This window comes from Peromyscus maniculatus, chromosome 3 (genome assembly GCF_049852395.1).
Source record: "Peromyscus maniculatus bairdii isolate BWxNUB_F1_BW_parent chromosome 3, HU_Pman_BW_mat_3.1, whole genome shotgun sequence".
NCBI classification, from domain to species: domain Eukaryota; kingdom Metazoa; phylum Chordata; class Mammalia; order Rodentia; family Cricetidae; genus Peromyscus; species Peromyscus maniculatus.
The window spans coordinates 61,841,163-61,869,146 of NC_134854.1; the positions used below are offsets into that span (position 1 = coordinate 61,841,163).

Below are 27,984 nucleotides of genomic sequence, written 5' to 3' on the forward strand. Positions count from 1 at the left end.
TCCGCGACAGCTACACTTTATTTGGTGTTTTCCACATGTGCAAAAGTTTCCCAGAAAGCTGGGCCCCACAATGTGTAAAAAAGACCCCCAATAGGGCAGAGCTGTGCAACCATAAAAAAATAATAATAACAAGAGAAATCAGTCCCCCAGGAAGCCTGGCTTGGGCAGAGCACGTCACTCAGGGCCAGTCCACGTGCCATGAGCTGCTTGTTCTGGCTCTGTTTTCTTCCGATTGTTCTTTTTCAAGTCCCTCCCTCTAGGGTTGTGGCCACCAGAGGGGCCTGGTAGAGTCCTCAGGCATGGTGGTTTGTGAGGGTGACTTCTCCCACACACAGACACCCCGACTCAATGCTTGCCCGCTATGATCCTCGGGGCTCCCACAGACCCCCCCCCCTCTAGCCCCTTATATCACAGTCTTCCCCTGAGCCTGACTCCAGTCTACCCTCAGGCCACATTTGAGGGACACTGATCCCAGACGGATGAAGGCCCTCCACCCCTCAAGTGCACAGTGGGGTGGGAGGTTGTGCCACTCACCTCACACCTCAGGCAGGGGTTTTAGTGTCTGACTGCGAGTGTGCATATGGATGGGTGTGGCACGTTTGTGTGGGTGTGAGTTTGGCAGGAAGTGGGGGCCTGGGCTCGGGGAGGCGCTCCTGGGATTCAGGGCACATTGACCTTGAAGGGGCTTCCAGGGACACTTTCATCACCCCATTTGACAATGAGGATGTAGTCTCCTTTTTCCTTGACAGTGTAGGTGACGTTGTATATCCGGTCTCCCATGTGCTTCACGTATACCTCTTCACAGGGGGTCTTGGGCCCATGCACACCCACCATCATCATGTTGGTGCCTGGAGAGGGAGGCAGAGAGGAGTGACTCACCCCAGGGCCACAAGCAGCTCTCACCCCCACCCCCCCGTCCCTGGACAGCTTCCTGCCCCCCCTTCTCCCCCAGAGGAGCCTCTTTGCTGGAACATACCTGCTTTGCTGCAGTCCACAGTGAATGAGTTCTTCTGACCCACAAAGGCCTGGGACAGACCGGGCCCCCTGGTCACCACTTTGCTGGCGTCGGAGGAGAACTTGGGGATGGAGCTATAGCTGGCCCCGCGGCTGGAGGAGGACTTCGTCACCGTCTCCACCAGAACCGTGGACGTTTCGTGAAGGCTGTGGCCGCCGGACAACCGGGGACCTGAAGGGCAGCGTTGGCGGCCAAGGGCCTAGTCAGAAGGACTTCCTGTCCTTTTCTAGGACCCTGACAGTCTTCTGGGATGGGTCTTGGGGGGCCCTGAATGCACCAGGCCCCCCCTCCTGTCCTCAGCTGCAGCTTTTGAAGAATGAAACCTATTCCAAACAAGCACCTCCCGGCCTGCTCCAGTTCCTGCTTATCCCTGGACCCAGCCACCTCGGGTCCGTCCCTCACCCTTCCAGGCTTCCCCTGGGGAGTCAGGTTAACTCACAGGGCAAGAGTATGGCTTTAAAACAACAAACTGGGAGTATATCTCAACAGCCATCACTTGCCTAGTATGCACATGGCTCTGGGTTTTAAACCCCAGCCTTGAAAAAAAGAGAGTTGTGTTTTTGAAGATGATTATTCACAGCTCTACAGAACGGAATGCTGCCTAGGCAGGCCCACCTCTATCATGGTTACTTGACCACAGCTGAGGGCAGACTACAGTCAAATGTGAATGGCCACTAGAGCCAGCCAGGCTGGGTTGGGCTGTATGAACCTTCTCCACCCAGGGTACTCACCTGTGACCTTCGCCTTGAAGGGGCTGCCCACAATGTGCTGAGGGCCACCATACTTGATGGCAATGAGGTAGTTACCAGGGGCCATGGGAGTGTAAGTGACTATGTGGCCCTCAGGACACTCCCGACAGTCCAGCTGCACCTTAGAAGGGCCATCAATGGTGACAGACAAGGCCCCGGAGCCTGCATTCTGGGTATTCACAATGAACTCTGAAGACACACCTGGAGGACAGAGGGAGTGAGGTTGAAGGTCAGAAAGAACACGGCCCAGAGTGGGGCCCTGGGTTCCTTGCGTAGCCCTGCAAGTCGGTACCGGTACCACCGAGTATCTGACCACCACCGAGTGTCTGACCACCTGACCACCGAGTGTCTGGCCACGCCCCCCGACCTAACCCTGCTCCCCGCCCAGCCCCACACACTCACCGGTAGTGCCTCCCTCAAGCCCAGGCCCATAGGCTGACACCAAGCCTGGGTCCCCAGCTTGGCTCTGCTCCCCAACGCGGATCTTGAAGGGGCTCCCAGGGATGTGGGCACCATTGAACTTGACATCAATTGAGTGGACGCCATTCTCGTGGGGGATGAAGCGGATGGTATGCTTATCTGTGAGGCAGAGGATTGGTGAGGGAGCGTCCATCTTTCTCTACCCCTCCCCCAGAGAGCCCCGCCCGGCATGAGGTGGGGGGGAGGGTAAGGGGGTAAGGGGCAGGGCCAGCTCACCACTGTCCAGCTCAGAAACATAGCACTCCTCCACAGCGCCTGAGGGTGTGTGTACCCTAGCATCGATCACGCCACGCGCCCCGTTAAGCTGCACCGCGAAAGACGCCGGCTGGTTCACCTTAAGCCCCGTCTCCTGCAGAGACCACAGAGCATGTTCAGAGTCCCAGGAAGCTGGGGCTAAGGCGGTTTTCTCTGCAGCTCAATGCTGCTCTACTGTATGGCCTGCCCAGTGCTCCCACCTCTCCAGCATGGCCCCTGCCTGCCAGACCAGATTGCAGGGAAGGGCTGAGAAGGCAAAGGCAGATCTGCCACTCTCTGCATCCACCTGCAGTGAGGTAGGCACCATGCTGGGTACCACAGGGGATGAGGAACTACGGATCCCCGTCTGAGGAAGCAGAGGCCAGATGCTGTGCAGTGCAGGCCTGTTAGCAGAGTTTGGCAGTACCGTGTGTGTTGCAGGCATGTGAGAGTTTGGATGGGGCAGGCTGAGTGCAGACTGCCCCAAGAACACTTTTGAAGGAGGTGGCCAAGGGGGAGAGCCGGAGAGAGCGCAAGAACACAAGCAGGGCTGGGGGCAGCAGGGTGGAAGCTTGGGCTAGAGTGGAGGGGTTCACTGTGGGTTGAGAGGACTGCACTGCCCGGCAGCTCCTTACACGGCAGCTCCGGGACACTGTGTCCACGCTGGGACAGTGTGGCTTGCTGAAAGCCTGTGTGGTACACATCCCCATACGGCAGAAGGAAAGGAGGGGACCTTTCTAGATGTCACACCAGGGGAAAGTAGAGCTGGTCCCAGTGGCCAGGAGAGGGGCAGCCCAGACGCTGTGGCTACATGGACCTGCTCAGGAGTCCTTTGCAGACTAGCTTACACCTACTTTGTACTGATTTTATGTACTTATTCTCACGAAGTCGGTAGCTGCAAGCGTTCTGGAGAAAGTGGGACACACACAGTGACAAGAAACGTCGCCTCTCGGGAAGGACGGGGCTTGTAAATAGCACACACAAGGCAGGGAGCCAAAGCAGAAGCGTCCACTGGGATGCAGACATGCTCCCCCAAGGGCCCTGACCCATGCATATACAGTGGGAGAAGGGACTCCGGTCCACTCATGTGCCAAGGTCACTGCTGAGTCACTGGCCGCATGGGCCTGCCCTCCCAGACCCCTGCCCGTCTCCTGGCACAGACCTGGAGGCTGGTGACGGTGAGGCGGCGAGCATCATCTGAGAGTGAAGCCACAGGCACCACGAAGGGGCTGTCTGGGATGTGCTCATCGTTGAACTTGATGGAGACCTCATAGTCACCTGGGGAAGGAGGCTAGTCAGCACTTTCCAGAATCCAGGTAGAAAGGGCAAACCACATCCAGCCCGGTCTGATCCCAGGGCAAACTCATTGGATCAGAGCTCAGCTCTGAGTGGGTGAAGGGGAGCAGGGACAGACTGAGGGGAGTCCCAGCGCCCCAGGCATCTTTGGGCTGGTCAGCAAGTAGAAACCCAGGACAGATGAGGGCAGCTGGGGCAGCCCCCCCAACCCCAACTGTGAACATCTACCTGGCTCCTGGACAACATAGGAGACGCCACAAGAACCATCTTTGCGGTCTTCAAATGCAATCTCTGCCTTGCTTGGACCTTCCACAGCAATGGACAGGCCCCCGGCACCAGCTTCTCGGGTCCAGATACTAAACTCCGCTGGATTCGGGGCAACAGGGTAAGGGTGGCGTCTGAGAACAGGTGCCCCCACATTGGTTGCCCTGGCCCCAAGCTCCCCCCCACCCCGCCCCCGGCTTCTGCTCCTTACCTGGCACCCCAGCTACACCTCGCTCCAGCCCGGTGCCTCCAGCCCGCACCTTGTGGGCACCACCTTCACCTAGTGGACCCACGGTGAACTGGAAGGGGCTTCCAGGCACGTGTTGGCCACGGTACTTGACTGTGACTGTGTGGGGACCCATCTCCTGGGGCACGAAGCGCACACTGTACGCGCTGTCTTCGCCCTCGACGATCTCGGCGGCTTCCGTCTTGCCAGATGGGCTGGTCACCTGGGCTGTCATGTCCTGAGAGCTGGCCTCCCCTGAAGGGTTGGAATGATGTCAGGCCAACAAGAGGCTGTATCTGGTTTCCACGGCCCCCTCCCTCCTCAGTGAACCCCTTTCTCTGCTCAGACCCGCCCTGGCCGTCAAGGCCAAGGTGGCCAGGGATAGGGTCATGCTGTCTCACAAAACAGAAGGCCCCAGTCTCCCTGTGAGGACCCCAGGTCCCAGTGCTCTCTGCTCACCTTCCTGCTGCCGGGTGATGCTGCCGAAGGAGCCTAGGCGTTCCCGGCCTAGGAAATCACCGAAAACAGCAGGGAAGGGGTCTCCGCCAACCTGGGTGGACTCTTCCACCCGGACTTCACGCTTGGTCTCTCCACCCCGCGTCTTGCTGATCTCTGTCCGCTCTGTGCGGGTGTATGTGTGGCTGCTGCGTGTGAAGGTACGCGTCAGGCGCTCCTGGGCGGACACCATCTGAAACCAGTTTCCTATAGAAAGCCCAAAGCCAGGAGGTGAGGAGAGAGGCGAGCAGGACAGAGGCTCCCCCACCCCCCCACCCCCAGTAGGCTCTAGGCTGCAGGTGCATCCCCTGGCCAGCCCTGCCCCTCCCTGGCTCCTCTCTGTCTTTGCAGAGTCTACCTGGGATCTTGAGGTTGAGGTCGCAGGTGCTGCCGATGGTGGCGATGGAGGGTGCCTGTCTGCGCCGGGTGATGCTTTCCTTCATGCGTCCCTCACCAGTCACCTTCACGGTGAAGGGGCTTCCTAGAAGTGAGAAAAGGAGAATCGGGTTCAGGGGTCACCGGCTTGGTCACCAGATTTGTCCCCCGGCCAGCCCCAGCCCGGACGGAGCCTCACCAGGCACGTGCTTGTCAGCAAACTTGATGTTGATGATGTAGGTGCCGGGTTCAGTTGGGCAGTAGGTGACTTTGCATGTACCATCTTCCATATCCTCACAGTTAATGTCCACCTTGCTAGGACCTTCGATGCTCAGCCCGAGGCCTCCATATCCTGAGAGAAGGAAAGAGAGGAAAATGTCTCCCCTGAGCCTATGACACCCGCATCCACACTGCTCTCCTGACCGGTACTGTAGACTCTGCCTAAAACAGATGAGTATAGTAACCACTAAGAGAATGGCACCATGGGAGGTAGAGAGGCGGGCCAACGGTTTGTCGGTTTGTCGTCAGGGCCTGCTAAGGAGGCCTTCTGGAAACCCATACTACAGTCCTGGTAGGTTCCAGTGAGCGGGGACCAACAGGCTCGGGATAGCTGCGCTTTCTCTCAACTGTGACAGAGCTGACTGGGGACATTCACTTTCCCCCCAGTGGGCTCCAGGCTGAATCCCAGCAGGCCCAGGAAGACCAGGGGAGGAGGGTGTGGCCAGAGGGGGAGGTCCTGGGCAGGAAAGAGGGAAAAGAATCTGTGGAGTGCCAACTTGATGGGGCGCGGATTCTGGGGCGAGACGTACCTGCATTGCGAGTGTCCACGATGAACTCTGCCACTTGGAAGGTGTGTCCCTCGGAAAGACCCTTGCCCCAGACTCGAACTTTGCTGGCATCGCCGATCTCCGAAGGCCCCACCAAAATCTTAAAGGGGCTGTTGGTGACGTGCTTGCCGCTCTTGCGAACGCTCACCACGTGTTCACCAACCTCCTTGGGGGTGAAGGAGATCCCTGCGGAGAGGGGACATTGAGCAGACCATCCCCGAGGCCTCCCCCACTCAAGCACCCCCATGTACCCCTGTGCTCACCAATGTGTCTGTTGGGCAGGCGCTTGAGCAGGCATGGTTCTTCATTGCCTGACGGGGCACGGATGCTGGCCGTCAGCTGGCTGAGGTCGCTCTCAGTGATCTTCAGCGACACGTCCGTGGAGGTGCCCACGTTAAGCTGTGATGTTCTCATCGAGTCGTCACCTACGAGGGAGTTGGGATGGGCCAGGCTGTCAGCTCCAGACAGACTCTGGCATCCCTGGTCTGCATCCACCTTAACTAACAACCACGGAAGGCCCAGCATCCCTGTTCTCTGTGCCTGTCTCAGTCCAGGAAGGGCTAAGTCCCTCCTGGAACCCTGACATATTTAACCCTGAGTCACATGGTGTGCTAGAACAAGACAGCAGACTAGACTGTCAGTGTGACTCGGTCACAGGGCTAAGCTGTCTCAAGGTACCAAAGGAGTGCCAATGCCCTACCTTTTCAAGAGTAACTTGAAAGTAAAATGACTTATTTTTTCTTTTCTTTCTTTCTTTTTAATTTTTTTTTCTTTTTTTGGTTTTTCGAGACAGGGTTTCTCTGTGTAGCTTTGGAGCCTGTCCTGGATCTCACTCTGTAGACCAGGCTGGCCTCGAACTCACAGAGATCCACCTGGCTCTGCCTCCCAAGTGCTGGGATTAAAGGCGTGCACCACCACTGCCTGGTTGATTTCTTTTTTCAAGACAAGGTTTCTCTGTGTAACAATCCTGGCTGTTCTGGAGCTCACATTGTAGACCAGGCTGGCCTCAAATTTGAGATCCACCTGCCTCTGCCTCCTGACTGCTGGGATTAAAGGCTTGCACTACCAAGTCAGGGTCTTTCTGTAGCCTTGGCTGTCCTGGAGCTCACTATGTAGACTAGGCTGGCCTTGAACTGACAAAGATGATTCTGTCTTTTAAAGCATGATATGGTGGGATGTTTTTTGCCCATTATGAAGAGCAGCATCCTTACATTTATCTCAAGATGCTCTCCTCCCCAGCAGTCTCTGTCCAAATGTCCCGAGTGAACTGACTTGAGTGTGTGCGTGGCAGGTTGTGCATGCCCGAACGTGCACCTCACCTGTGATCTTGGCCGTGAAGGGGCTCCCTGGTATGTGCTTGTCGTCAAAGCGCACGATGATGCTGTAGTCTCCAGGTGCCGTGGGTAGGTAGGACACAGTGCATGTGCCGTCCTTGTTGTCCTTACAAGTGATCTCTGCCTTGGATGGGCCCTCCACAGCCAGTGATAGCCCCCCTGCAGGAGACGGTGGGCTGAGGTCAGAGAGTCTGCCCTTGTGCCCGTGCCTGGCACGTCCCCTCGCCTCTTTGGGCAGCTTTCCTCACCTTCCCCAGCGTCCTTGGTGACGATTGTGAAGGTGGCAGGCTTGTTGACCATGCCATGGCTCAGGCCTGGTCCATAGGCACTGACATGGCGGCTGTTGATGGCATCTACGTAGAATTGCAGAGGGCTCCCTGGGTAGTGACAGATGGGGCTGGGTCAGCACAGGGGCAGGGGCTTCCTGGACCCATGTGGGCCCCTGGCATCTTTAACAGCTTTGGTTGCTGTGCCCCGTGTCTCTGCCATAGGGACCTGGCTCTTAGGCGCCCATCACCCACCAGGACACACATTTTCCCAGGAGCTCCCTTAGTGCCTGTGTGTGGCAGGTGCTGAAATACTTATTTAAAGGAGGAAGGCAGGGCCGACATGGCGTCTGCTTCCCTTGCCACAGCCTCACCCTGCCCCCAACTCACCAGGGATATGGTTGCCATCATACTTGATCCCCATCTGGTGCAGGCCTTTCTCAGTCGGCGCGTATCTCACTGTGATGGTGCCGTCTTGGTTGTCGGTGATGTTGGGACGAGCTGTCTTGCCAGAGGGCATTCGCACCTCCCCTGAAGGGCAGACACACTTACATGTGGGCTGCTGGTTTCTCCCACCACCAACCCCACCCGCCCCAGGGCCTGCTCTTGTGTGGCTCCACTTTCCCAGAGGCCAGACACTGGGAAGCAGCCTCTCCTGGAACAGAAGGATGATCCTGAACTGGGAGACAGAGGGCTTGAACCTGAGTTCTAGCTCTGCCCAACTGTGGCACCCAGACTAATAGGTTTTCTCTCTCTGGGCCCCAGTGCGCATCCCTACGCTTGATCTTAGACGAAAGGCCAACAGGTGCTCTCAGTTCTCACCAGAGCCCCGTGTGGGCAGGACCCCTTACCTGTCAGCTCCCCTTTCTGCACAGTGAAGGGGATGACCAGGTTGAAGGGCCTCAGCATGGACTCCAGCGGCTCCACGGGCACCACGGGCTCCTCTGTGGCCTGCAGCAGGTGAGAGGGGAAAGCGCATTGGCGGGGGAGGCCCGGGGGCGCGGCCCGCCTTGTGACTGAAGTCAGAGAGAATGAGGAAAGAACAAGAAGGTTAATAATGCAACCCGAGTGACAGGAGAGGTGCGTCAGCTGCAAAAGAAGGGGTGCCACACCCAGCCTTGGGCTCCCTCTGCCCATCCTAATGCCTGCCTGTTCCCCAGGAGGCCCAACCACGGCCCAAGCCTGCAGAAGAACAGAAGGAAGAAACGGAGGAAGTGGGGAAGAGGAGGATGGTGAGGCCTGTCCCGGGGAGCTCTATACCCAGTGTGTGGGGCAGGTGCCAGGCCGAAGGGGGGCATAGGGCTGGCGCAGCTGCAGCACTTCCGCAGGCTCCTCCACGTGAGGCAGGGGGTCGCATGCCTGGGAAGCAAGGCACAGGGCACACAATGTGGTGGGTCCCGGAAGTGACTCAGATTGGCCCAGGACTGAGGTCCTGGGTGGGTATCTCAGGTGTTCCACCCTTGTCCTGCAGGGCTACCTCTGTGGGAACAGAGGAGCCAGCGACAGAGAAGGGTCAGAGAACACAGTGAGCTCCTCCAGAGAGGGATGGCACCCCTGAGGCCAGAGGTGGAGCTGTGCCACCTCCTCGCAGTTTGGGAAGACAGCAGGGACCTCAAAGACTCAAGGCTAGAGTACTCTGGTTCCAGGGTCCACTCGTCGGACATGGGGACAAGTTCTCTGTTTCCTCGAGGACAGCTTCTAGGATCCCTTGCAGCTACTGGGAGTCATAGTCTGCACTCCCTACCCCTGTCCTCCAGCCCCACCGTGGCCATGCACTTACCAGCACGTGGAAGGGGCTGTTGGGGATGTGTTCACCCCCAAAGCGGATGGTGATGACGTATTTGCCCGGCTCCGGTGCGGTGTAGTAGATATCGAAGGTACCGTCGTGGTTCTCAACCACATCCACGTCCAGCTCTGCCCCGTCTGGCGTGGACACCGTGCAGGTCACCTTCCCCTTGCCCGCTGCCTTGGCATCCACCGTGATCACAGTCTCCTCTCCAATCTGGATTCGGGGACCCAGGCAGGCACCTGCCGCAATGAAAGAGCCAGATCAGGGGCTGTGGAGGCCATGCCTGGCTCTCTCTTCTCCAGCCGCTCCCACCGCCTCCAGCCCCTAGCAAAGGAAGGAAAAGGTTACTCACCCAGTCCATGGCCTCCAATGGACACTGGAAATAGAAAAGAAAGTCAGGCCATAAAGGTTCAAGATGAGCTAGTGTGTGTGTGTGTGTGTGTGTGTGCTGGGCGCAGGGCTGGGACAAAGGGGACTCTTGGCCAGCATCCGCCAGGGACTGTGCTGGGGGCCTAAATGCACTCTGGGGGCACTGGCTGGTGAGAAGGGGTGGAGAGTTGGTGCTCACCCGTAACAAGGCACTTGCTGGCATCCCCCGTAGGCAGGGCATGGATGCGGAAGGGCGAGTAAGGGATCTCATCCCCGCCATACTTGATGGTGATGGTGTAGCGACCACTCATGTCTGGCAGGTAGGACACAGTGTATGTGCCGTCCCCATTGTCTCGGATGTTGGCCTTCTTGGGTTTACCCTCAGGGTCCTAGGGGAGAAGGAGGGGTCACGTCTGCCTGTGTCCACAGAGTTCAACTGGGAAGGGGCTGTACCTAGACTCACCAGGATCTGGACAGTGAGCAAGCCCTCCCCAGCATCCCGAGCATCAATGGTGAACTCCACCGGCAGGCTGGCAGGGATGCCGGAGGCGTTGAGGCCAGGGCCACTGGCCCGCACCTTGCTAGCATCATGGGCTGGAAGCACTTTGATCTTGAAAGGGCTTGAAAAACAAGGAATGGACAGTTAGCGAGGAGCTGGAGCTTGGGCTTGGGAGCCTTCCCACATATGGGTCGGAGGACTGACTCTCCAAGGGCAGCGTGGAGGGGCCGTTCCCAGGACCACGTGACATCTTGAGTCTTGAGGAGGTCTCTGAAGGACCCATTTAACCTAGTCTGAGCTTTTTTTTTCCTCCAAAGGAAGATGCTGTCATTTGTTTAAAGAGGTGGGTCCCTAGACTTTCTGTGGCTCTTTTCCTAGATGCTGATTTGGTGTCAAAGCTCCGGGGGTGATATTATCTTCAGGGCAGAGACCCCTGGAGTGCAGCAGGATGGGGTAGTCCCAGGAAGGAGGTTCAGACAAATAAGGGGGACTGCCAAGTCCTGGCCCTGAAGGCGTGGCCCCAGGAAGACCTCTCCAGAGCTCAGCATGGATTGATTGCCCAAGGCTGGCCCTCACCTGCGGGGCACCTCCTGGTCAGCATACTTGACGGCTACTGTATAGGGTCCATCAGTGGCAGGTGTGTAGTGGACAGTGTGGGTCCCGTCGCCATTGTCACGCACCTCCACAGGCTCAGCCACACCTGGACAAAGGCAGATGTGGGGGGAGGTCAACAGAGCCTCCTGGAACCTCACTCCATTTCCCTCTCTTACCCCAGACATTCCATACCTGTGGGGCCCAGCACGGCCACCTGCAGAGGGGCCCGGCCAGCTTGACTGCAGTCCACTGTGAAGGTCTGAGGTACTCGAGCCCTGACACCGGTCCCTAGCCCTGGTCCTGAGCATTTCACCTTCCCAGGGTCCACCACATCCTTCACAGGAACTCGGAATGGGCTTCCTGGGAGGAAGAGGAGGAGGAGGAGAGGGTGGTTAGCCTCCACCCATTGCTTGGGAAGGTCTGTCTCCCTGGGCTGAGAATCCAAGGAGAAGGCAAGCACCCTGCCACTGAGAGGCCCAGAGGGACAGCAGGCCAGCACGGGAAAGCAGTTTGGAACTTGCTAAGAAATAAGAGACAAGAGCAGGCAAATCTGACTGCAGAATGAGGCTGGGCAAACCTCACTGCTTGAGCTCAGCCCAGGAAGGAAACCCTCCTAAGTCATTAAAATGTTAAAAATGGAATATTTTAAAAGCGACTTAGGTTTCTGACTGACACTGTGGTTGAAATATGAAGAGGCCATGCAAAATTCAATAAGGAGGAAACAGTGTCTTGTTTCAGCAGACCCAGTTCCTGTAATGACGGAAGAAGACACCACCCACCCAAGCGGCTGCAGGACAGCAGATCTGGTGAGTGGGCCTGCATGACCGAGAGCTGGTGCTGCGGGCGAGGGCCTCTGGGAATGAACCGGAGCGCTAGCACACGTCCACGACACCTCCTACCCTGCTTCTCTCCCTCTGCAAGTCTCCACATCCACCTTCCCCCCCAGTTCTCCTCGTGGCCCCAGCCTCCTGGCCCACCTGGGATGGGCTGGCCCCCGAAGGTGATGTTGACGTCGTAGTCTCCAGCGGTGAAGGGGATGTACTCCACCGTGCAGCTACCATCTTTGTTGTCCTTGCAGGACATCTTAGCTTCTGAGGGGCCCTCGATGGCCAGGCCGAGGCCTCCTGTGCCAGCCCCCCTGTAAAAGAACACTCCCGTCAGCTCCCGTTCCAGAGCCAGCGAAAGGTACGGAGGGGCTGGGGGCAGGAAGGACAAAAGAGCAGGCTGCTGGGGACCCCGTGCTGGGGGGAGGGCCTGCACGGGCCCTTTGGGAATGCAGGGAGAAGAACGATCCCTGGCCACCCCGGAAACAGGAAGAATGAAGTGGGTGACAGGGAAAAGGGGAAGGGCAAACAGCAGAGACCAAGATGGCTGTCGCTTTGGGTCAAGGTCAGGCCAAGAGAAGGCTACCTGGTTTCCACGGTGAAGCGGTTGGCCTTGTTCACCAAGCCTCCCTCCAGGCCCGGCCCAAAGGCCCGGACGCGGGTGGGGTCACAGCCCTCAGTCACGCCTACTCGGAAGGGGCTCTTGGGCACAGCTACCTCATCATAGAGCACCTCCACCAAATGCACACCTGGAAGCCGGGTACAGAGTCAGCCGAGAGAGCAGAGCCCTCCTCCTCCTCGCCCTCCTCCCCCTCGGCCTCCGGAGCGTGCCGTGACCCACGCCCACTCTCAGGGACTCCTTACCCTCTTCGTAGGCGGTGTACTGCACTCGGTAGGTGCCGTCCCCGTTGTCTGTCACATAGGTGTCTGTCTTAGCACCCGAGGGGTTGAGTACATGAGCTGTCACGTGGTTGCCGCCTGTGGCTGTCAGAGACCTCGCATCCACGGTAAATTCCGTGGTCACCTCCCGCAGGACACCTAGATCCGGGGAGCCAGGCTCAGCCTGCATGCCGGGCCTTCCACACCCCTCTCTCCACACTGTTCTTCCCGCAGAGCCACCCCTCTGCACCCTGTGAGTCTCAGGCCTTTGCTGGGACCCTCTGCCTCTCCTCCCTTCCCCGCTGAGTGCCGTCCTCCGCCCTGGTCAGTGCCCCGCCAGCCTGAGAACTGTGTCGGACTTGCCTCTGCTCAGCTTATTCCTAGTCGAGCCTGGCTGTCTCGCAAGCAGCCCATTCGTGTAACTCTCCCCTGATTCTTGACACCCCCCGGACCTAGCTTTCTCACTGTGCCATTTTACGTCGTCTCGGTTTCATTGGGTCCGAGATGCCTTACACTGACGAGTCCAAAGATCTTACCAGGGAAGTGCCCAGGGGCAGAGGCTGTTTGGTCACAAGAGCAGAGACAAAGCTTCACGCCCCGTTGCACCCCCCCCTTGCTCCTTCTCTGGGACATTGAGCCGCCCCCCCAAAGCTCCATTTGCTCACCTCCCAGCTCTCCCCCCTCCTTCCTGACCTCATCCCAGAACTCGACACTGCGGGCCGCCCTCTCTTACCATGTGGCTCCACGCCAGGCCCGGAGACCTTGACGCCACTGGTATCAACTGCAGGCTGCACGTGGACGCGGGTGGGGAACTTGGGGATGGGGTGGCCGCCATACTTGATGGTGATGGTGTAGGTGCCCGGGAAGGCGGGGCTGTAGGTGATGTGGTAGGTGCCGTCCGCGTTGTTGTGGATCAGCACCTCAGCTTTGACGCCAGCGTCCGACAGGATCTCAATGGTCAGCTCAGCCTCGCCCGCCTCCGAGCAGTCCACGGTGAAGGTGGCCGCCTCTCCAGCCTTGCCACGCTCCAGGCCTGGCCCGCTGGCCCTCACCTTGCTTGGGTCGAACACGGGCTGGATGGTGGCCTTGAAGGGTGAGCCGGGGATGTGGGCTTCAGCAAACAGGATATTGATGGTGTACTCGCCTGGCTCTGTGGGCAGGTAGCTGACGGCACAGGATCCGTCACCATTGTCCTGGCACTCGATCTTGGCTTCGCAGGGACCCTCAACAGTCAGCCCCAGGCCTCCGGTGCCAGCCCCTTTGGTGTCAATGGAGAATGGGGCGGGAGTGCCTACAAGCCCACCCTTGAGACCAGGGCCGTAAGCGCAGACCTAGGAAGATGAACACACACGTCAGTCCCCTGAACTTGGCGGCTTCTCCTAAGCTCCCAGACTCTGCGGCTGTGACCTAGCTAAGCACCCTGGGCCGTAGCAGCAACTACAGAGTCTTTACGACTCCAGGAAAGGACACTGAGACAGATGAAGTAGGGGAATTCAAGCTCAGGTCTGATTCCAAGGCCAGGCTCTTAACTAAGCTGTCTCTAAGACAGGTCCTACGTAAAGGATGGTCCTGGCCCTGAGGTGCCTACCCCAGGCCCATGTGTCCTTCTGGTCTCTGCCTATAACTCACCCATCTTTCCCACCAGCCCCCAACTCCGGGATCCCACCAGCCCCTAAGTATTTACCTTGGAGGGGTCAGGGGGCAGGACACCTTCCACAGCAAAGGGGCTGCCAGGCACCGGGTGACCATCATAGGTGATGTCCACTTTGTAAGGTCCCTCTTCGGGGGGCATGTAGCGCACAGCCTGGGCTTCTGCCCCACCCCCAGGCTCCAGTTTGCAGGGGATAGGTCGTCGGGAGGGTGAGGTCATCCGCACATCTAGTTGACCCTGACCGCCAGCCCCTCTTGTGTTCACCGAGAATGCCTGTTCCTGTCCCACAGCTACCTCTGTGTTGAGGGCAAGGGACACCATGAGCAGAGACTCCAGCCACTCACCCAATACCCCGCAATCCCAGGGTGGCTCTTCACTTACTGCTGTTAAGGCCCTGAACTTTGACTTTGCTAAGGTCCAATGGGGGTGCCACATTCACCACAAAGGGACTTTTGGGGACCGGGTCCCCACCGTAGGTCACCGTCACTGCCATGTTGCCCTATCGGGTACAAGAGAAAGTCAGAATGGAGTGGCTTGGGTTCAACCTGGTAACAGCTCCTTGGACTCTGCAGCTCACTGATGAAAAGCAGGAGCAGACGGGAGGCAGGGAAGGGCCTAGGACCCCATCAGCAGCATGGGGAGGCGTGAGGGAGTGAGGTATACCTGCTGGACGGCGGTGTACTTGACAGTGTATGAGTAGTCATGGTTGTCAATAATTTCAAAGTCCCGCACAGCCTCGCCCTTGGCTGCCCCCGCGAAGTGCACATTCAGCTTGGCCTTGCCGGCTCCCTTGGTCAGCACGGTGAAGTGAGTCGGCTTTCCCACTTCCACACCTGGAAGCCCCCACCGAGAGACGCAGTGAGGAACCCAGCTAACCCCAACCCCAACTCACGCCAGCCCCATCCTCGCCCAGACATCTAACCTGTGCGGCTCAGCCCGGGGCCCTCAGCCTTGACCTTGCTAGCATCATGGGATGGGTCCACCTTGATGTGGAAGGGACTGGCCGGGATCTCCTGGAGGTGGAAAAGTCTTGATCAGGTTTCCCAGGGGGCAGTATTGAGCTACATGCTGGTCAGGACACTCAGGGACCAATTCTGGGAAAGGCAACCTCTAAAAGGCACTCCTGTGCTGTGTGAGGCCCCCCCCCCCCTCTCTCTCTCTCTCTCTCACACACACACACACACACACACACACACACACAAAGGACTCCACAGCCTCTGTGGAAGTGTGCCTTCTGCCCCAGACACAGCTCATTTCCAGCCACCTTCCCAGACCTTTAACATGCAGGCCCGCGACTGCCAGCAGCCGAGGGTTGCAGTACCTGGTTGGCAAAGAGCACCATGATGGTGTAGTGGCCGGCCCCCGGAGGTGTATACTTGACTGTGAAGGTGTCATTGTCATTCTTGATGATGTCGAAGTCGATGTCAGCTTCCACAGGCCCCACCACACCAGGCGCGCACTTGATGCCAATGCTCACATCACCTGAGAGGAGGAAGGGCAGGGGCTGTGTGTGAGACCCAAGAGCTTCTCCCACTAGAGTCTCCTGGAACCGCACCAGCCAACTAGGTCCAATGGTTCCAAGCCCTCCCCACCCAGAACACGCCCCCAAGGGAGTTGCGCACCTTGTCCAGCTTCACTGCAGTCCACTGTGAAATAGGTGGGCTCGTTGGCCTTAAGGCCTGTCTTCTCCACTCCGGGGCCATAGACCTTTACCCGCTCAGGATGGCTGCCCTCTCCCACATTCACCTGCAGGCAGAGGTTTGGTGCTCAGGGAGTAGGCCTTGCTCAAGGCTAACCTTTCCCAGGGGCTCCCCACCCCAGCTCAGCTTAGGTGACCAGTCTTCTTTGCCTCTTTGTTGAGGCCTTGAGGCAGGAAAATGTGCAGAGGGTCCATGACAGCCTGTATCTGCTGCATGGGGCCCAGACTCCTCTGGGACTCCTGGTAGTGCGTGTACAAGGGGCAGGGTTGGAAGACATACCCTGAAGGGGCTCTTGGGCACGTTGACGCCTCCCCAGGAGACGATGATGGTATGCTTGATGGGCTTGGTGGGCACGTAGGAGCAGCGGAAGGTTCCGTCACCGTTGGGGATCACCTTGATGTCGATGGGGCAGCCATCTGCATCCTGTGGGCAGCAGCGAAGCAATGCTCATAAGGGCAGAAGCGGCCACAGGGTCTCTCAGTGCGCCCTCTGCTGGATCGGGCATTCTCTGCACCTTTCCCATGCAGTATCTACACACCCACTCCAAGGCCCAGCCACAGAGTCTATGCCACGTGCTTTGGTGGCCACTACCTACCCCAGGAGCCAAAAGACTTGGCCTGAGGCCACCTGGTGGCCTGCTTCAGCTTATGTTTAGCTTATGTGTTAGTCAGGGAGAGGCTGGGCTAAGCCAATGTTCCTAAAATTGACTAACAAGCCTTTCAAAGAACAATTGTCTCCTTGGATCCTCAAGACCTTTAGGGGGTCAGTGGACACTAGTTTGTGAAACTGACTTGAAGCCAATGTCATATGTGGTGAAATCATCTTTCAACTGCAAATTATTGACTCAGAAATGAATTCTGGGCAATATGTTTTTAAGGTTATCATCAGCAAGAAAATAGGGTTTTAATTTTCCATAGAACTATGGCTACATGAGATCCAATCCCGCCTTTCTGTGATGTTCCAGCCTCCCTCCTGGAGGCCCCTGTCTGTGGTCATGGGGCACAGTGGAGACAGTGAGTGTCCCACCTGGGCATACAGCTTCAGATCTCCCTTGCCAGCAGCCCGGGCATCAATGGTGAACTCGGCCGGCTTGTCCACGATGCAGCCAGTGGGTTCCAGGCCAGGTCCGAAGGCTTTCACCTACGCAGGGCAGGAGAGGAGGGCTGGGTTGGGGACCGGAGGAGGACCAGTGCACTGGAGCCCAGCCCAGCAGATATGGGGACTAGGACCCCACCTTGTCTGGGAAGCAGTCTGGTGGGGCTGGCTGAATGTGGGCAATGAAGGGGGAGTCCCGGATGTCCTCGTCATCACAGATGACATGCACGGCGTACTCCCCGGGCTCCGTGGGCCAGTACCGCACATCACAGGATCCATCACCCTTGTCGTCACACTCTATCTTGGCTTGGGAAGGCCCCTCGATGGAGAAGCCTGGGGAGAGGTGGGAAGGGTCGGAGAGCATAAGAGGCAGCCAGGCCCCCATGTTTCCTTCTGCTCCCACCCCAGTTACTCCTATGCCCCCCGTCTATGCTTACCCTGATGCCCTTCAACGTTTTTACCTCTTCCCTCAGCCCTCAGTATCAGTCCTTTGTCTCACACTCCCCTGCCACCCAGCCACTTACCCAGCGTCCCCACTTCTGTGCCGATGGCTTCCACCACAAAGTCAGCAGACTTGCCCACCTGGCCAGTCTCCAAACCAGGACCCCATGCCCGCACTTTCTGGGCTCCGGCCTCTGGGCTCACCTGGACCTCAAAAGGACTGGGAAAAGGAAGGACTTTGCATCAATGTTAGGAAGTGCATCTGTCAGAACCACCCCTCTTCCCTCCTTTCAGATCTGCAGGGAGTGACTTCTGTCCTGGCAGCCCGTGACACAGACAGGAAGACCCAGACCAGGAGGGGGCACTGTGCTTACCTGCGGGGGACGGCATAGCCACCCCATGTGATGGTCACCACGTATTTCCCAGGCACCACGGGGTAGTACTCGCAATCGAACACACCGTCCCCAGCCTCCCGCACTTTCACTGGCTCCTCTGTGCCTTCTGAGGAAATACGTGAGGGTCAGAGTCTGGGGGCCCCAGGGTTTTGGTCCCCTCAAGGGGTCCTTGGGACCTAGGCCTGTCTGAGGGAGGTGCTGCTGGTGGGCAGAGCTGAAACTAGTGTCAGGACCATGTGTCATCCCCAAGCACAGCAGCCCGTGTAGCACCCGTGGTGGAGAGAACTAGCTCCAGTTTTCAAACTGGGCAACAGGCAGAGAGGAGTCCACGGTGTCTCTGGTCACTGTGAATCTTGGGGTGGGGTTGTGTGTGTCGGCTGCCATTAGACCCCCCTCCCCGGGCCCTGGCACTCACTTGGCCCCTTGACTGTGACCTTGAGTTCCCCGCTGCCAGCACCCTTGGTGAACACCTTGAAGTCGGCCACCTCTTTCACACGCACGCCTTTGGGCTGCAGGCCTCTCCCAGAGGCACGGCAGGCATTGGGATTACAGGCTGGGGGCCGGGGGAGAGAAGAAACAGAAGGATTGGGTGCTGAAGGACCCCGGAGAAAGGTCAAGCTCCTCGTCACTGACCACCTCCCAGGAACTGGGCATGGTCTCATGCAACCCCATGCCTTCTGTGTCCACCACAGAACTGAGGCTGCCGGGAGCAATGCTGGGTGCAGGTCCACGTCAGGGCCTTTCCTCAGAGACAAAGACATGGCACAGTCTGCACTAAGTGGGCTGAGAGACGAGGAAGACTCTTTACCCACACCTAAGGCCTTCCACCTTTAGCCTCAGGTCTCCTCAGGACCACCACAGCTGCCTCACAAACTGTGGCAGGCCACAAAACATCCAGCACCACCATGGAACGCGAGGATTTCCATGTAGCGTGAAACCTTCCGCTGCGCATGGGCAATGCATGGAAAACAGCCTGCTTGCTAAATACAGAAAACGGCATGGAGCTCATGGCATGGGCACCACAAAACTAACAGCCACACAGAATCCAGGCCTGCCAGAGAACACAGCTCGTGGCACAGAACTCAGACCCTGCCACAGAATACGAGCAGTGGCTCAGCAGCTGAGGCCAGGCATGGGACACTGATAGACAGTGAGACACTTTCTAAATTTTAGGACAGAAACTACCAGGCAAACAGCAAAAGAAAATAGACCTGTCGGAGAACACAGGCCGTACCATGGGATTCCAGCCTGCCCCAGGATGCCCCAGGATGGGGGCCATCCACACCACGTGGGCATGCCACAAGCACCGGTGAGGCCAAAGCTCCGGCCACGCCCGGCCACACCTCCACTGGCGAGTACTAAGGTGGCGGCACTCTCTTGGCCTGGGGGACGATGGCCACAGAGGGAGTGGGCGGCAGCAAGGGCACTGAGTACAGGGAGAGAACCAGTCGGGGGCGGGTTTACCTACGGAGGGCCTTGCACGCCATGTGTGTCTGCTGTGGGTAAAGCGTGCGTTTCTCATCAGTCCTAGAACGGAAGTCTGGGGCAAGCTTTCTGTGTCTGGCTTTGGGGAGGTGAAGCGCCCTTACCTTCTGCCACATGGACAGGAAAAGGGCTTCGGGTGATGGGGGCCCCAGCAAAGGCCACGTGCACCGTGTGCGGTCCCTCCATCACAGGCCTGTATGTGCAGCGGAACGTGCTGTCACCCTTGTCCTCCAGGGCCACCTCGACTGTATCTCGCCGCCCCTGTGGGTCCACGATCACCACAGCCACGTCCCCAGTGCCAGCCCCTGCAAAGGACGGGCGGTCAGTACCCGCTTAGATACCCACCTCTGACGGGGCTCCCTCATCCTCAAACTCCCTCAGTGCCGCCTAGGAGCTCTGTCTCAGCCAGTTCAGCCCCACACCCATACACGGCCAGAGGCTGCCCCTCCATCCACCGTGGCTGACCCTTACCTGCAGTGTAGATGTCAAAGTAGGTGGGTTTGTTGGCCACATTACCCACAGGTTCCAGGCCAGGGCCACGGGCTGATACCTTGTTGGCATCCCCGAGAGCCATGCCCACATTCACCTCAAAGGGACTGCGCTCGATGTTCTGGCCAGCAAAGAGCACGGTCACCTGGGACGAGGGGGGTCAAAGGTTAGTTTGGGGGACACTAGTTCTGAGGGAGTAGAGGCAAAATGAGGGTGAGAGGTGGGCAGTGGCAGTGGGGTGTGGGCCGAGAGGGCAGCAGTGGATAGCCAGGAGGTCTGGGGGCCTCCGGGGAGATACCTTGTGTAACCCAGCAACCTTGGGCACATAGGAGACAGCGTATGTGCGGTCCTTGTCATTGTTGGGAACCACTTTGGCCTATTGGGAAGGAAAAAGATTGAAAACCACACGATTGTTAACCTTTACTGATGTCATAATCCCGGGACTCCTGGGTCCCAGGTAGCCTCTGGTTCCAATCCCCTCATCCCCAGCACTCCACTGTACCTCCTCAGTGTGGCCCTCGGGGTCCTCGATGTAGACCAGCACCTCACCCATGCCAGCGTCTACTGTCTGCACAGTGAAGTGGGCCGGCTGCAGCACCGTGTTGCCCTGGGGCTCGATGCCTGCAGACAGAAGCAGAGCTCAGATCACTCAGCCACCCTGCACCTGCCCAGGTGCCTCGGGAAGGCCATTGGGACTCAACACGTACCGGGCCCATAGGCAATGGCTTTCTTGGGGTTCAGCTGCTTAGAGCGAACAGGGGCACCAGGTTTGAGCTTGGCCTTAGGAAACTGGGACAGGTAGGTCATGACAGAGTGCTCATCCACGTTGGGGTCCACGATTTCTTCGGGGGCAATCACCTGCCACAGGGAGAGATGATGGCTGCACAGTGCCCTCCCGGTTCGCACCTGCTTCCTGGCCGCTCACCCCAGGGTCCTTCTCTCTCCGTCACCCCTCCCACCCTGTCTGCCCGTGTACCTGGGGCACCCCAAGCCAGTCATCCGCTTGTTGCATGGCCTCTCTGGCATTCTGCACAGGCTGGTTGGGATCCCAGGCTTCCCAGTCAGGGCAGAGACCTAGAAAGATGGTGGAAGAACGTAACAATAAACAATGGAGCTAGCACCAGGCATTTGCTTGGCCAATAATCCCAGAGTCCGAGGCTTCACATCCTCTCTGGCCAGTTCTCGGCCCTTCCCCAGGCAGGTTCCCGTTGTCCCCTGACGTAGCAACCCATCACCATGTCAAGGCTTAGAGTCCTTGCTAGCATCAACAATGCATCCTTTCTCTCCCCTGGTGACGCAGCCTGGTACCAGCCCTGCCAGCCAGCCTCCTGCTTAACCCGAGACCTAGCGGAGACCCTGAGCACCAAACCCCAACCAAGGCCCCCTCCACTTCGTGCCAGCTGCCTAAGGGTGGGTAGGAGGTGAGAGCCCTGTCCCCCACGACCCCACGATGAATCTTTCCATAGGTGCCAGGAAGTCCCACATCCCTAAGCTGTTCCGCACTAGCCTTAGGAGTAACTCTCCCATCTTAACTGCCTTTGGAGAAACTGAGGCATCAAAGCAGTTGCTGGAAGATAGATTCTTCTGTATGGACATAAAGAGCCCAGCCTCCCAGCAGGTGGGATGCTGATGGAGTCCCAGATCACCCTGTGAAGGGGTGGCTGTAGGGTCGGGGTGGGGGTAGGTGGTCAGCTTGGCCCAAGACAGAGATAGAGGGTCTGGCAGCACTGGTGAGGAAGGGGCCGCTCGCAGGCTGGAATCCGTGACTGGCTGGAACAGCTGAGCTCACTGCTGGCAGCCACACCAGCTTTGGGCAACGGCTCAGCAGCTGGGAATGCTTCCCAGGCCGCATGCCCCCGCCTCCCACCCCTGCTCCCCAGCTGACCCCAGGGCGGGGGAGGATTCCCCCAGGGGGCTGAAGCTCCTCAGGCCAACCGGCCCCCCCCACGGTGGACGGGAGGAAGGAGCTGGTTGTTGGGTGGGGCTGCTCAGTCCTCTAAGGGCCCAACCAGGCGGACCCAGAAGGGCAGGCCAGGGTCACCTGCCATTGGACAACACAATGACACCATCCTGGGCCTCACCCTTTCTCAAAGCTATCTCAAGAGTCATAGGAAGACTGACTCCTTTCTGTATCTCACTCGGGGTTTCTTGCTCTAAGGCCCACCTAGTTCCTTTCTTTCTGCTGGAATAAAGGAGCGGTGTCCGTGTGACAAAATAGCCCTGGGCCCTGAGGTCACTTCTGGAGTGTGTTCTTGGACAAATCACTAGCCCTCTCTGGACTTCTAGGCTTGCCTATAAAATGATTGGTTAGAATCCTTTGCTTGCTCCTATTCAATCTAGCCCAGCACCCAGGAACAGCTTGACTCCAGCAGTGACTTCCGGATGGAGCAAACCCCCCAGGGGATCCCCATCCCTTGGACTCCAGGTTGACATTGTGGCAAGCACAGTGAGCCTCAGTATCTCCAGATTGTCCCCCACTCTCCTACTGGACTAACTGTTCGGCGGCGCGCCCACCGGCTTGACTCACCAGGGGCACAGTTGTCCACCAGGGCACCCAGGGCCTTGCCATCCTGCCAGTCTCGGTTAAAGTTGGTGATGGGCAGCTGGGGCACCTTGTTCTGGATCCAGCCAAGCAGGCGCTGCTTGGGTGTCTGTTTGCGGGCATCCTCATCATCCTCATCCTCCCACATGGGCATGGAGATGGAGTAGTGAAGGATCAGCGTCCAGATGAGGCCCAGGATCAGCTTCAAGTTCCCATCCACGATGGCCTTGCTGTCTGCAGAGCGAAGAGAACAAGCCAGCTCAGAAGGGCACCCTGTGGTGGTACCCTCCATCCCCCCAGGCCCCTGGAGCAGCTGTGTGAGCGCCAGGGTCGAGCCCTCCTCCCTCTGGGACTTCTCTCTGCCTACCTTCTCTTTCACTCACTCCTGCGGCCCTCGCCAGATGCCAAGTCCTTTCCGGTCTCATCTTCAGAAGCAGGCTGCTTCCCTTGCTGACACCCTTCCTCTACCCCAAGACCATCCTCAGCACTGGGGTCTACCTCCCATCCAAGCAAGTGCCTCCCCCCCCCCGCCCCCCCCCGCCCCCCGCAAATGCAGGCCTCTTAGGGGCAGACACTGGTTTTGTTTTGAGTCAGGGTCTTATGTAGCCTGGACTGGAGAGCCTTGAATCCCGATACCCAGCCTCTCCTTTCTGAGTCCTGACATTACAGGTGCAAGCACCACACCCAGTTTACACGGCACTGGGATCAAACTCAGGGTCTCACGTACGTGAGGTGAGCACTCTACCAACCAAGCCACATCCCCAGGCCCTTGTCTTAACTGTTTGACGCACAGGAGGCTCATATTAGAGAATACAACCTGGTAAGCTTTGACAATAAGGCATGCCCACAAACCATTGGCATAAAATAAAAAATAATAAATATAACCATCACTCCTCAAATCTTCTCACATATACCTTCCTGTGATCCTCCCTCCTGCCTGTCATGTCCCCGCCTTCCCTCTGCTTTCCAGATAGCTTGCATTTCCTAGTTTTATATCAATAGACTCAAGGGGGACATTTTTTCTTTTCTTTTTGTTCTAGCTTCCTTCACTGTAGACCTTGAATGTCATTGTGTGTGTGTGTGTGTGTGTGTGTGTGTATGCGAGTGTGTGTGTATCTATGTGTGTGTATGAGTGTATGATGTGTATGTGTGTGTGTATGTGTATATATATGTGAGTGGGTGTATATGTGTGTACATTTGTGTGCATATGTGTATGAGTGTATGTGTGTATATATGTAAGTGTGTGTGTGTGTGTGTGTGTGTGTGTGTACCAGATGATGTCGGGTATCTTCTTCAATCATTTCCTACCTCATTTTTTGGACAGGACCTCTCTCTGAACCTGGAGCTAACCAATTTGGCTAGCCTGGCTGGTCAGGATTCTTCTCTCTCTGCACCCCAGTATTGGGATTACAGGTGTACCAGCTTTTTACATGGGCTTTAGGGATCTGAACTCAGGTCCTCACTTGCATCACAGGTACCTTACCAACCTAGGCATCTCCCTGGGATTTTGTTTCTCCAGGGGAGCTCGAACTGTCGGAGTCTCAGTGAAAGTGGACTATTTTTAAAGCTTAAGTTGAAGTTGAATGGAACCCGATCAATCCTGCCTACATCCTTGCCTGAAAGCTAAAAGGACTTCTGTAACATCCAGGGTCTGGGAGGAGAGAAGGGGTACAGTATCTGCTCAGCTAAAACTTGGAAGTCATGCTGCCTAATGCTGGGGGTTAATGGCATTTCACAGGAGGCGGGGGAAGTATCCCACTGTGGCCTCGACTCTCAAGGTACACTTTGGACCCAACTGGCAGGCCACAGATTTTGGAATCCTGCTTATTTGTATAGGGAGACGGAGGTCTGAAGTCTATCAGCTTCCCTGAGCCCTGCTTGTTGGATGCACGGTGACAGAGACTCAGTTTTGTTTACTGCTGTTCCTGAGAGACAGAAAAGGGAGAGACTGGAGGCTCCCCCTTACACATCATTTCCTGTTCTCCTTTCCTCCTATTTGGGGGCGCTTACCAGGGGACAAGGGCCTGGAGAGCCTCAGTCACCCTCCACTCTGCCCCACTTGCCCCCAGGGCACAGGAATCTGTGTTCCCCGCCCCGCCCCCAGGCCCCACTGATTCATTCTTCCTTCCCCAGCAGCTCCGCAGCCCGCCCCTTTCCCCTGGCTTCACGGCAGCACAATGGTTTGGCAACTCTCAGATTCCATGACACACGGCCTCCCCCGCAGCTCTCAATCGCGGGCTCACAACACTTTCACACAGTCCGACCCGGGTACCCCGCAGCCGCTCACTCTCACAGCTGCCCGGCGCCCAGACCCAAGAGGCTTTTATTTGCAAACTGGAGCCACATCCCTGGGAGGGAGACCTTGAAGCTGCAGTGTTGGGAGGGGGTGGAGCTGGAGGGGGGGGTGTCATTCATGTTTGCTGGAGAGAGAGGTTTCTCCCTAGCAACTGGCCCTGGGCCAGACAGCAAGTGGTCCCCCCAGCTTGGGGCAGGAGGGGGCGGGGTAGCCGGCCCGGAGTTCCACCCTGGGAGCCATGACCTTCTCCTTCCATCCTCTTCGAGGCCAGGCAGGGAAGAGGCTGGTGGAGTCCAGCTCAACCCAGGCTTCTCTTCTTCCCCCACAGCATCCCACCAAGACCCGGCCTGTCTGGGGAGAACCCCAAGGGGTGGGAGGGGCCAGCCAGCTAGCTTGTGACCCCCACCCTTCGCCTAGAATAGAGGGGAGGCGGTAGGGCTGGCCAAGGGAGGGCTGGAGGGACAGCTGCTGTGCCCCCGGCCCCTCCCTCAGCTATTGGCTCTAAGAGAAGGGTTAGCAACTGGGGAACAGCTGTGAGACAGAGCTGCCTGTAGGCCTCTTTGTCTGGAGGGGCCGAGAGGGTGGGGGGGGTGCGCCCCGTGCTGGGGGTAAGAAGGGCAACCTTAGCCCTCCAACCCAAGCCAGGCCTAGAACCCTTCTTCCAGGTGAACTTTTCCAGGCCCCGACTTTCCTTCTAGTGAGAAATCTCTGAGAACCCCACCCTCAGGTGCCCAGATGTTCGTTCAGTCCTGAGACAGTATCTGGCCCGGAGACCCCTGCCCACTTCTAGCTAGGATGGGGAGCCAGAGTAAGTAAAATGACCCCCTTGCGGTATTCCCTTTCCATCTCCTAGGGACCGCGCTGGCTGGCGCTTGGGCCCCTCTCCCGCCTCAGCCGCTGAATTGCTGACAGCTTATCTCATCAGCACGGGGTGAGCTTGGCCCAAACAGGGCACCATTCCCCTTCCTCTCCGCGGGAACCCTGGAGCTTCCCTCCCGCCCCCAGCCCAGCGCTGGTTTCTTCCCCCCTCTGCTCTGGGCTGGCCCCTCCGCAGCAGAGCCAAGGGGGCTGGAGCCAGGCACCGCCGTGGGGGAGGGGAGAGGTGCGCAGGGGAAGGATGAGGCCTGGAGAGGGGCCCACCGCCCCCGCAGCCAGCAGGGAAGGGAGGCTGAGCCACTTCCTATAATGTCTTACAGAGGCTGCAGACTTTCCCCTGGAGACCCCACCTAGGACAGTCAGTAACTGCCTCTCAAGCCCCAGTGAGAAGGGAGGTGGAGGGGGGCGGCAGCCCCGGGACTGGCTGGTCCCGAGCCCCCCACCTCCACACCCATACAACACTCGCCTAATTCTTAGCTCCACCACACACACCAGGGCCCCCTCCCCCACCCCTTGTCCTCAGGCTTGTCCTTCTGGAAAGCTCAGAGACATCTGCTGTGTCACGGAGACAGGGCTATTTCCAGGCCAGAGCAGGAGGGTGGGGTGTGTGTGGGGGGGGTTAGTACTGGGGCTAGAAGAGGTAAGGCCCCGGGAGAAGCCTGGTCAGGGCAAAGGGCCCCAGACTGATCTCAGCTGCTAATTCAGGAGGCCTGGAGCTGGTCCTGAGGGAGACTAGAGAGTAGACAGACATCTAGTTAAGTAGTGAAATCTCTGGGGGCATCCTGATGTGGGGGGCAACACCTGGCACCATGTACAGTTCCCCTACTAGGGCCTGGGGTACATCCTCCCAGTGGATCCTCCCAGTATATCCCAGTAGGGCTCTAAGAGTTCACCCAAGGTGCAAACTGGAAACCTTAGTCCCAGAGGGGCAGGGCTGTGAGGAGCGGGAAGCCTCTTGCCACTCAAAGCCCACCCTGGGCTTCTGGACTGCCAGGACTAGTGTGTCTCCCCACCCCCACCCAGACCCGACACACCTTCCAAATCTGGTTACACTCAATGACTTCCTCTCTTCCCCGGCCTTCCCCTCCCTCTAGGGCAGCTTGACCCTTAGCTGCAGCCAATCGCAGGCCAGGGGGTGGGTTGGAACAGGGCATGGACACTCAGGAGTCCCCCTCCCAGGCGACTGAAGCGCCCAGGGCAATCAGGAGTTAAAGCTCCCGGCCAGTTGCTCAGCGCCTTTTTAGGTTTCTGAGGCTGGGCTCTGTTTGCCCTAGCCCGGCCTGATCCCAGATGGGGAGCACATGCCTGCAAACAGCCTTGGTGGAGCTTCGGGCCACTAGTCTCCCTGGCCTCAGGGCCCTGAGGACTCAGAGACGGTTGGGACCTGTCTTAAGTCTGCTTTTGCCCAGCGGCGAAGGAGATGGGAAGCCATTTGCTTTCACGGGGGGTGGCGGGAGACGCCCCCAGGACTTAACAATGGGTACCAGCCCTGTCCTCGCAAGCATGCGCAAGGGTTACCCGAAAGGAAAAGGAAGGGGACACTGAGCAGGTTGGTAGGATTGTAGGAAGGGAGGCTAAAACTGAGAGGTTCGGAAAAACTTCGGAAGGGCTGGGCTTCCCAGGGGTGCCCTCTGTCCCTAGAGGGGTGTCACGGCTGCAGCCTGTGCTGGTGAGCGAGACACCCGACCAGGGTCCTCTCGTGCCAGGGGAACCGCTCTCCCTCTCCCGGCTCTCGGTAGCGGTAGCCACAGCACCTGTGTACCCCGTTCCCAACCCCCGCTGTGACCGGGCCCCGTCGCCCGCACTGACCGATGGACACGAGCTTGATGTGTTCGCGCTCCAGGAACTCCAGGGCCACAGACACATTCTCCAGCTTCATCTGGCGGAAGTTGGGGCGCGGGTGGAACTTGCGGTACATGCGCTTCTGGCTGAGCACTTCGAGCAGCGCGATGAGGCGCAGCCCGTCGCTGAGGTCGCGCTGCAGGTCGGTCAGGCGCTTGCCCACGCACTTCAGGTGCTCGTTGCACCACCGCGTGAAGGTGTTTTGCTGGATCTTCTTCCACGGCGCGTCCTCCGCTAGGTCCTTCTCGGTCGACGGCATCTCGTCCGCCTCGTCGGCCAGGCCGAGGCCGGAGGCGTCCGAGTAGCTGCTGTTGTTCATCATGCTGGCGCGGCGGGGGGCCGGGGACGTGCGGCCGGGGGTCAGACTGCGGGTGCTGTCGGGGCGCTGTCGGGGCGGGACACGGCGCTCTCGGAAACTTCTCCGGCGCTCTGGCTGGCGGGGCTCGCGGGCCTCCTGGGCTGAGCTGCTGGGCTGGCTGGCTCGGGCTCTCTCTCCCTCCCGGGGCGGAGCGGTGCTCGGGAAAAGTGCGGGCCGGGCCCGGGCAGGGGGTTTAAGAAGCCCCCGGGCTGCCGACCCCCCCCGCCGCGCCCGCGGCCCCGGGGTCCACGTCAGAGCGCCGGCCTCCCAGGAATGCCGCCCGGCCCGCGGGTGGGGGC

The 27,984-nt window shown here is 58.4% G+C and overlaps 1 protein-coding gene across 2 annotated transcripts; it reads right to left on the minus strand.

Annotated features, from left to right (window-relative positions):
* Flnc (filamin C) lies at window positions 1–27,907 on the minus strand. 2 transcript variants are annotated; one of them, XM_042272950.2, is made up of 48 exons: window positions 27,295–27,907; window positions 22,299–22,547; window positions 20,748–20,845; window positions 20,479–20,629; window positions 20,274–20,392; window positions 20,070–20,147; window positions 19,754–19,916; window positions 19,387–19,587; window positions 18,213–18,350; window positions 17,777–17,903; window positions 17,486–17,622; window positions 17,101–17,294; window positions 16,893–17,006; window positions 16,146–16,289; window positions 15,789–15,912; window positions 15,488–15,648; window positions 15,089–15,179; window positions 14,830–14,999; window positions 14,548–14,665; window positions 14,200–14,462; window positions 13,249–13,846; window positions 12,501–12,674; window positions 12,223–12,385; window positions 11,790–11,950; window positions 11,005–11,172; window positions 10,795–10,918; window positions 10,183–10,339; window positions 9,919–10,108; window positions 9,703–9,726; window positions 9,342–9,589; window positions 8,822–8,920; window positions 8,413–8,512; window positions 7,952–8,092; window positions 7,544–7,672; window positions 7,281–7,454; window positions 6,225–6,386; window positions 5,944–6,147; window positions 5,334–5,486; window positions 5,118–5,240; window positions 4,724–4,966; window positions 4,250–4,519; window positions 4,003–4,140; window positions 3,641–3,756; window positions 2,461–2,593; window positions 2,167–2,343; window positions 1,747–1,965; window positions 977–1,186; window positions 1–848 (listed from the first exon to the last, which is right to left on the minus strand). In XM_042272950.2, exons 1-48 carry the CDS (start codon window positions 27,647–27,649, stop codon window positions 661–663), a joined length of 8,181 nt encoding a protein of 2,726 aa, XP_042128884.1. In that variant the 5' UTR covers window positions 27,650–27,907; the 3' UTR covers window positions 1–660. The 2 variants fall into 2 exon arrangements, with proteins under 2 accessions (XP_042128884.1, XP_006979453.1); XM_006979391.4 differs by lacking the exon at window positions 8,822–8,920 and having other exon boundaries at window positions 27,295–27,800.
* Window positions 27,908–27,984: the final 77 nt, after the last annotated feature.

Bases quoted from the DNA above. Each gene is read 5' to 3' on its own strand.
- Flnc (XM_042272950.2), bottom strand. From the start codon at position 27,649: ATGATGAACAACAGCAGCTACTCGGACGCCTCCGGCCTCGGCCTGGCC. The intron at 18,351-19,386 runs GTAAGGGCGCTT...CCCGGCCCCCAG, and splicing joins TCCTGTCCATGTGGCAGAAG to CCTGTAATCCCAATGCCTGC. The intron at 9,727-9,918 runs GTGAGCACCAAC...TTCTATTTCCAG, and splicing joins CAGCAAGTGCCTTGTTACGG to TGTCCATTGGAGGCCATGGA.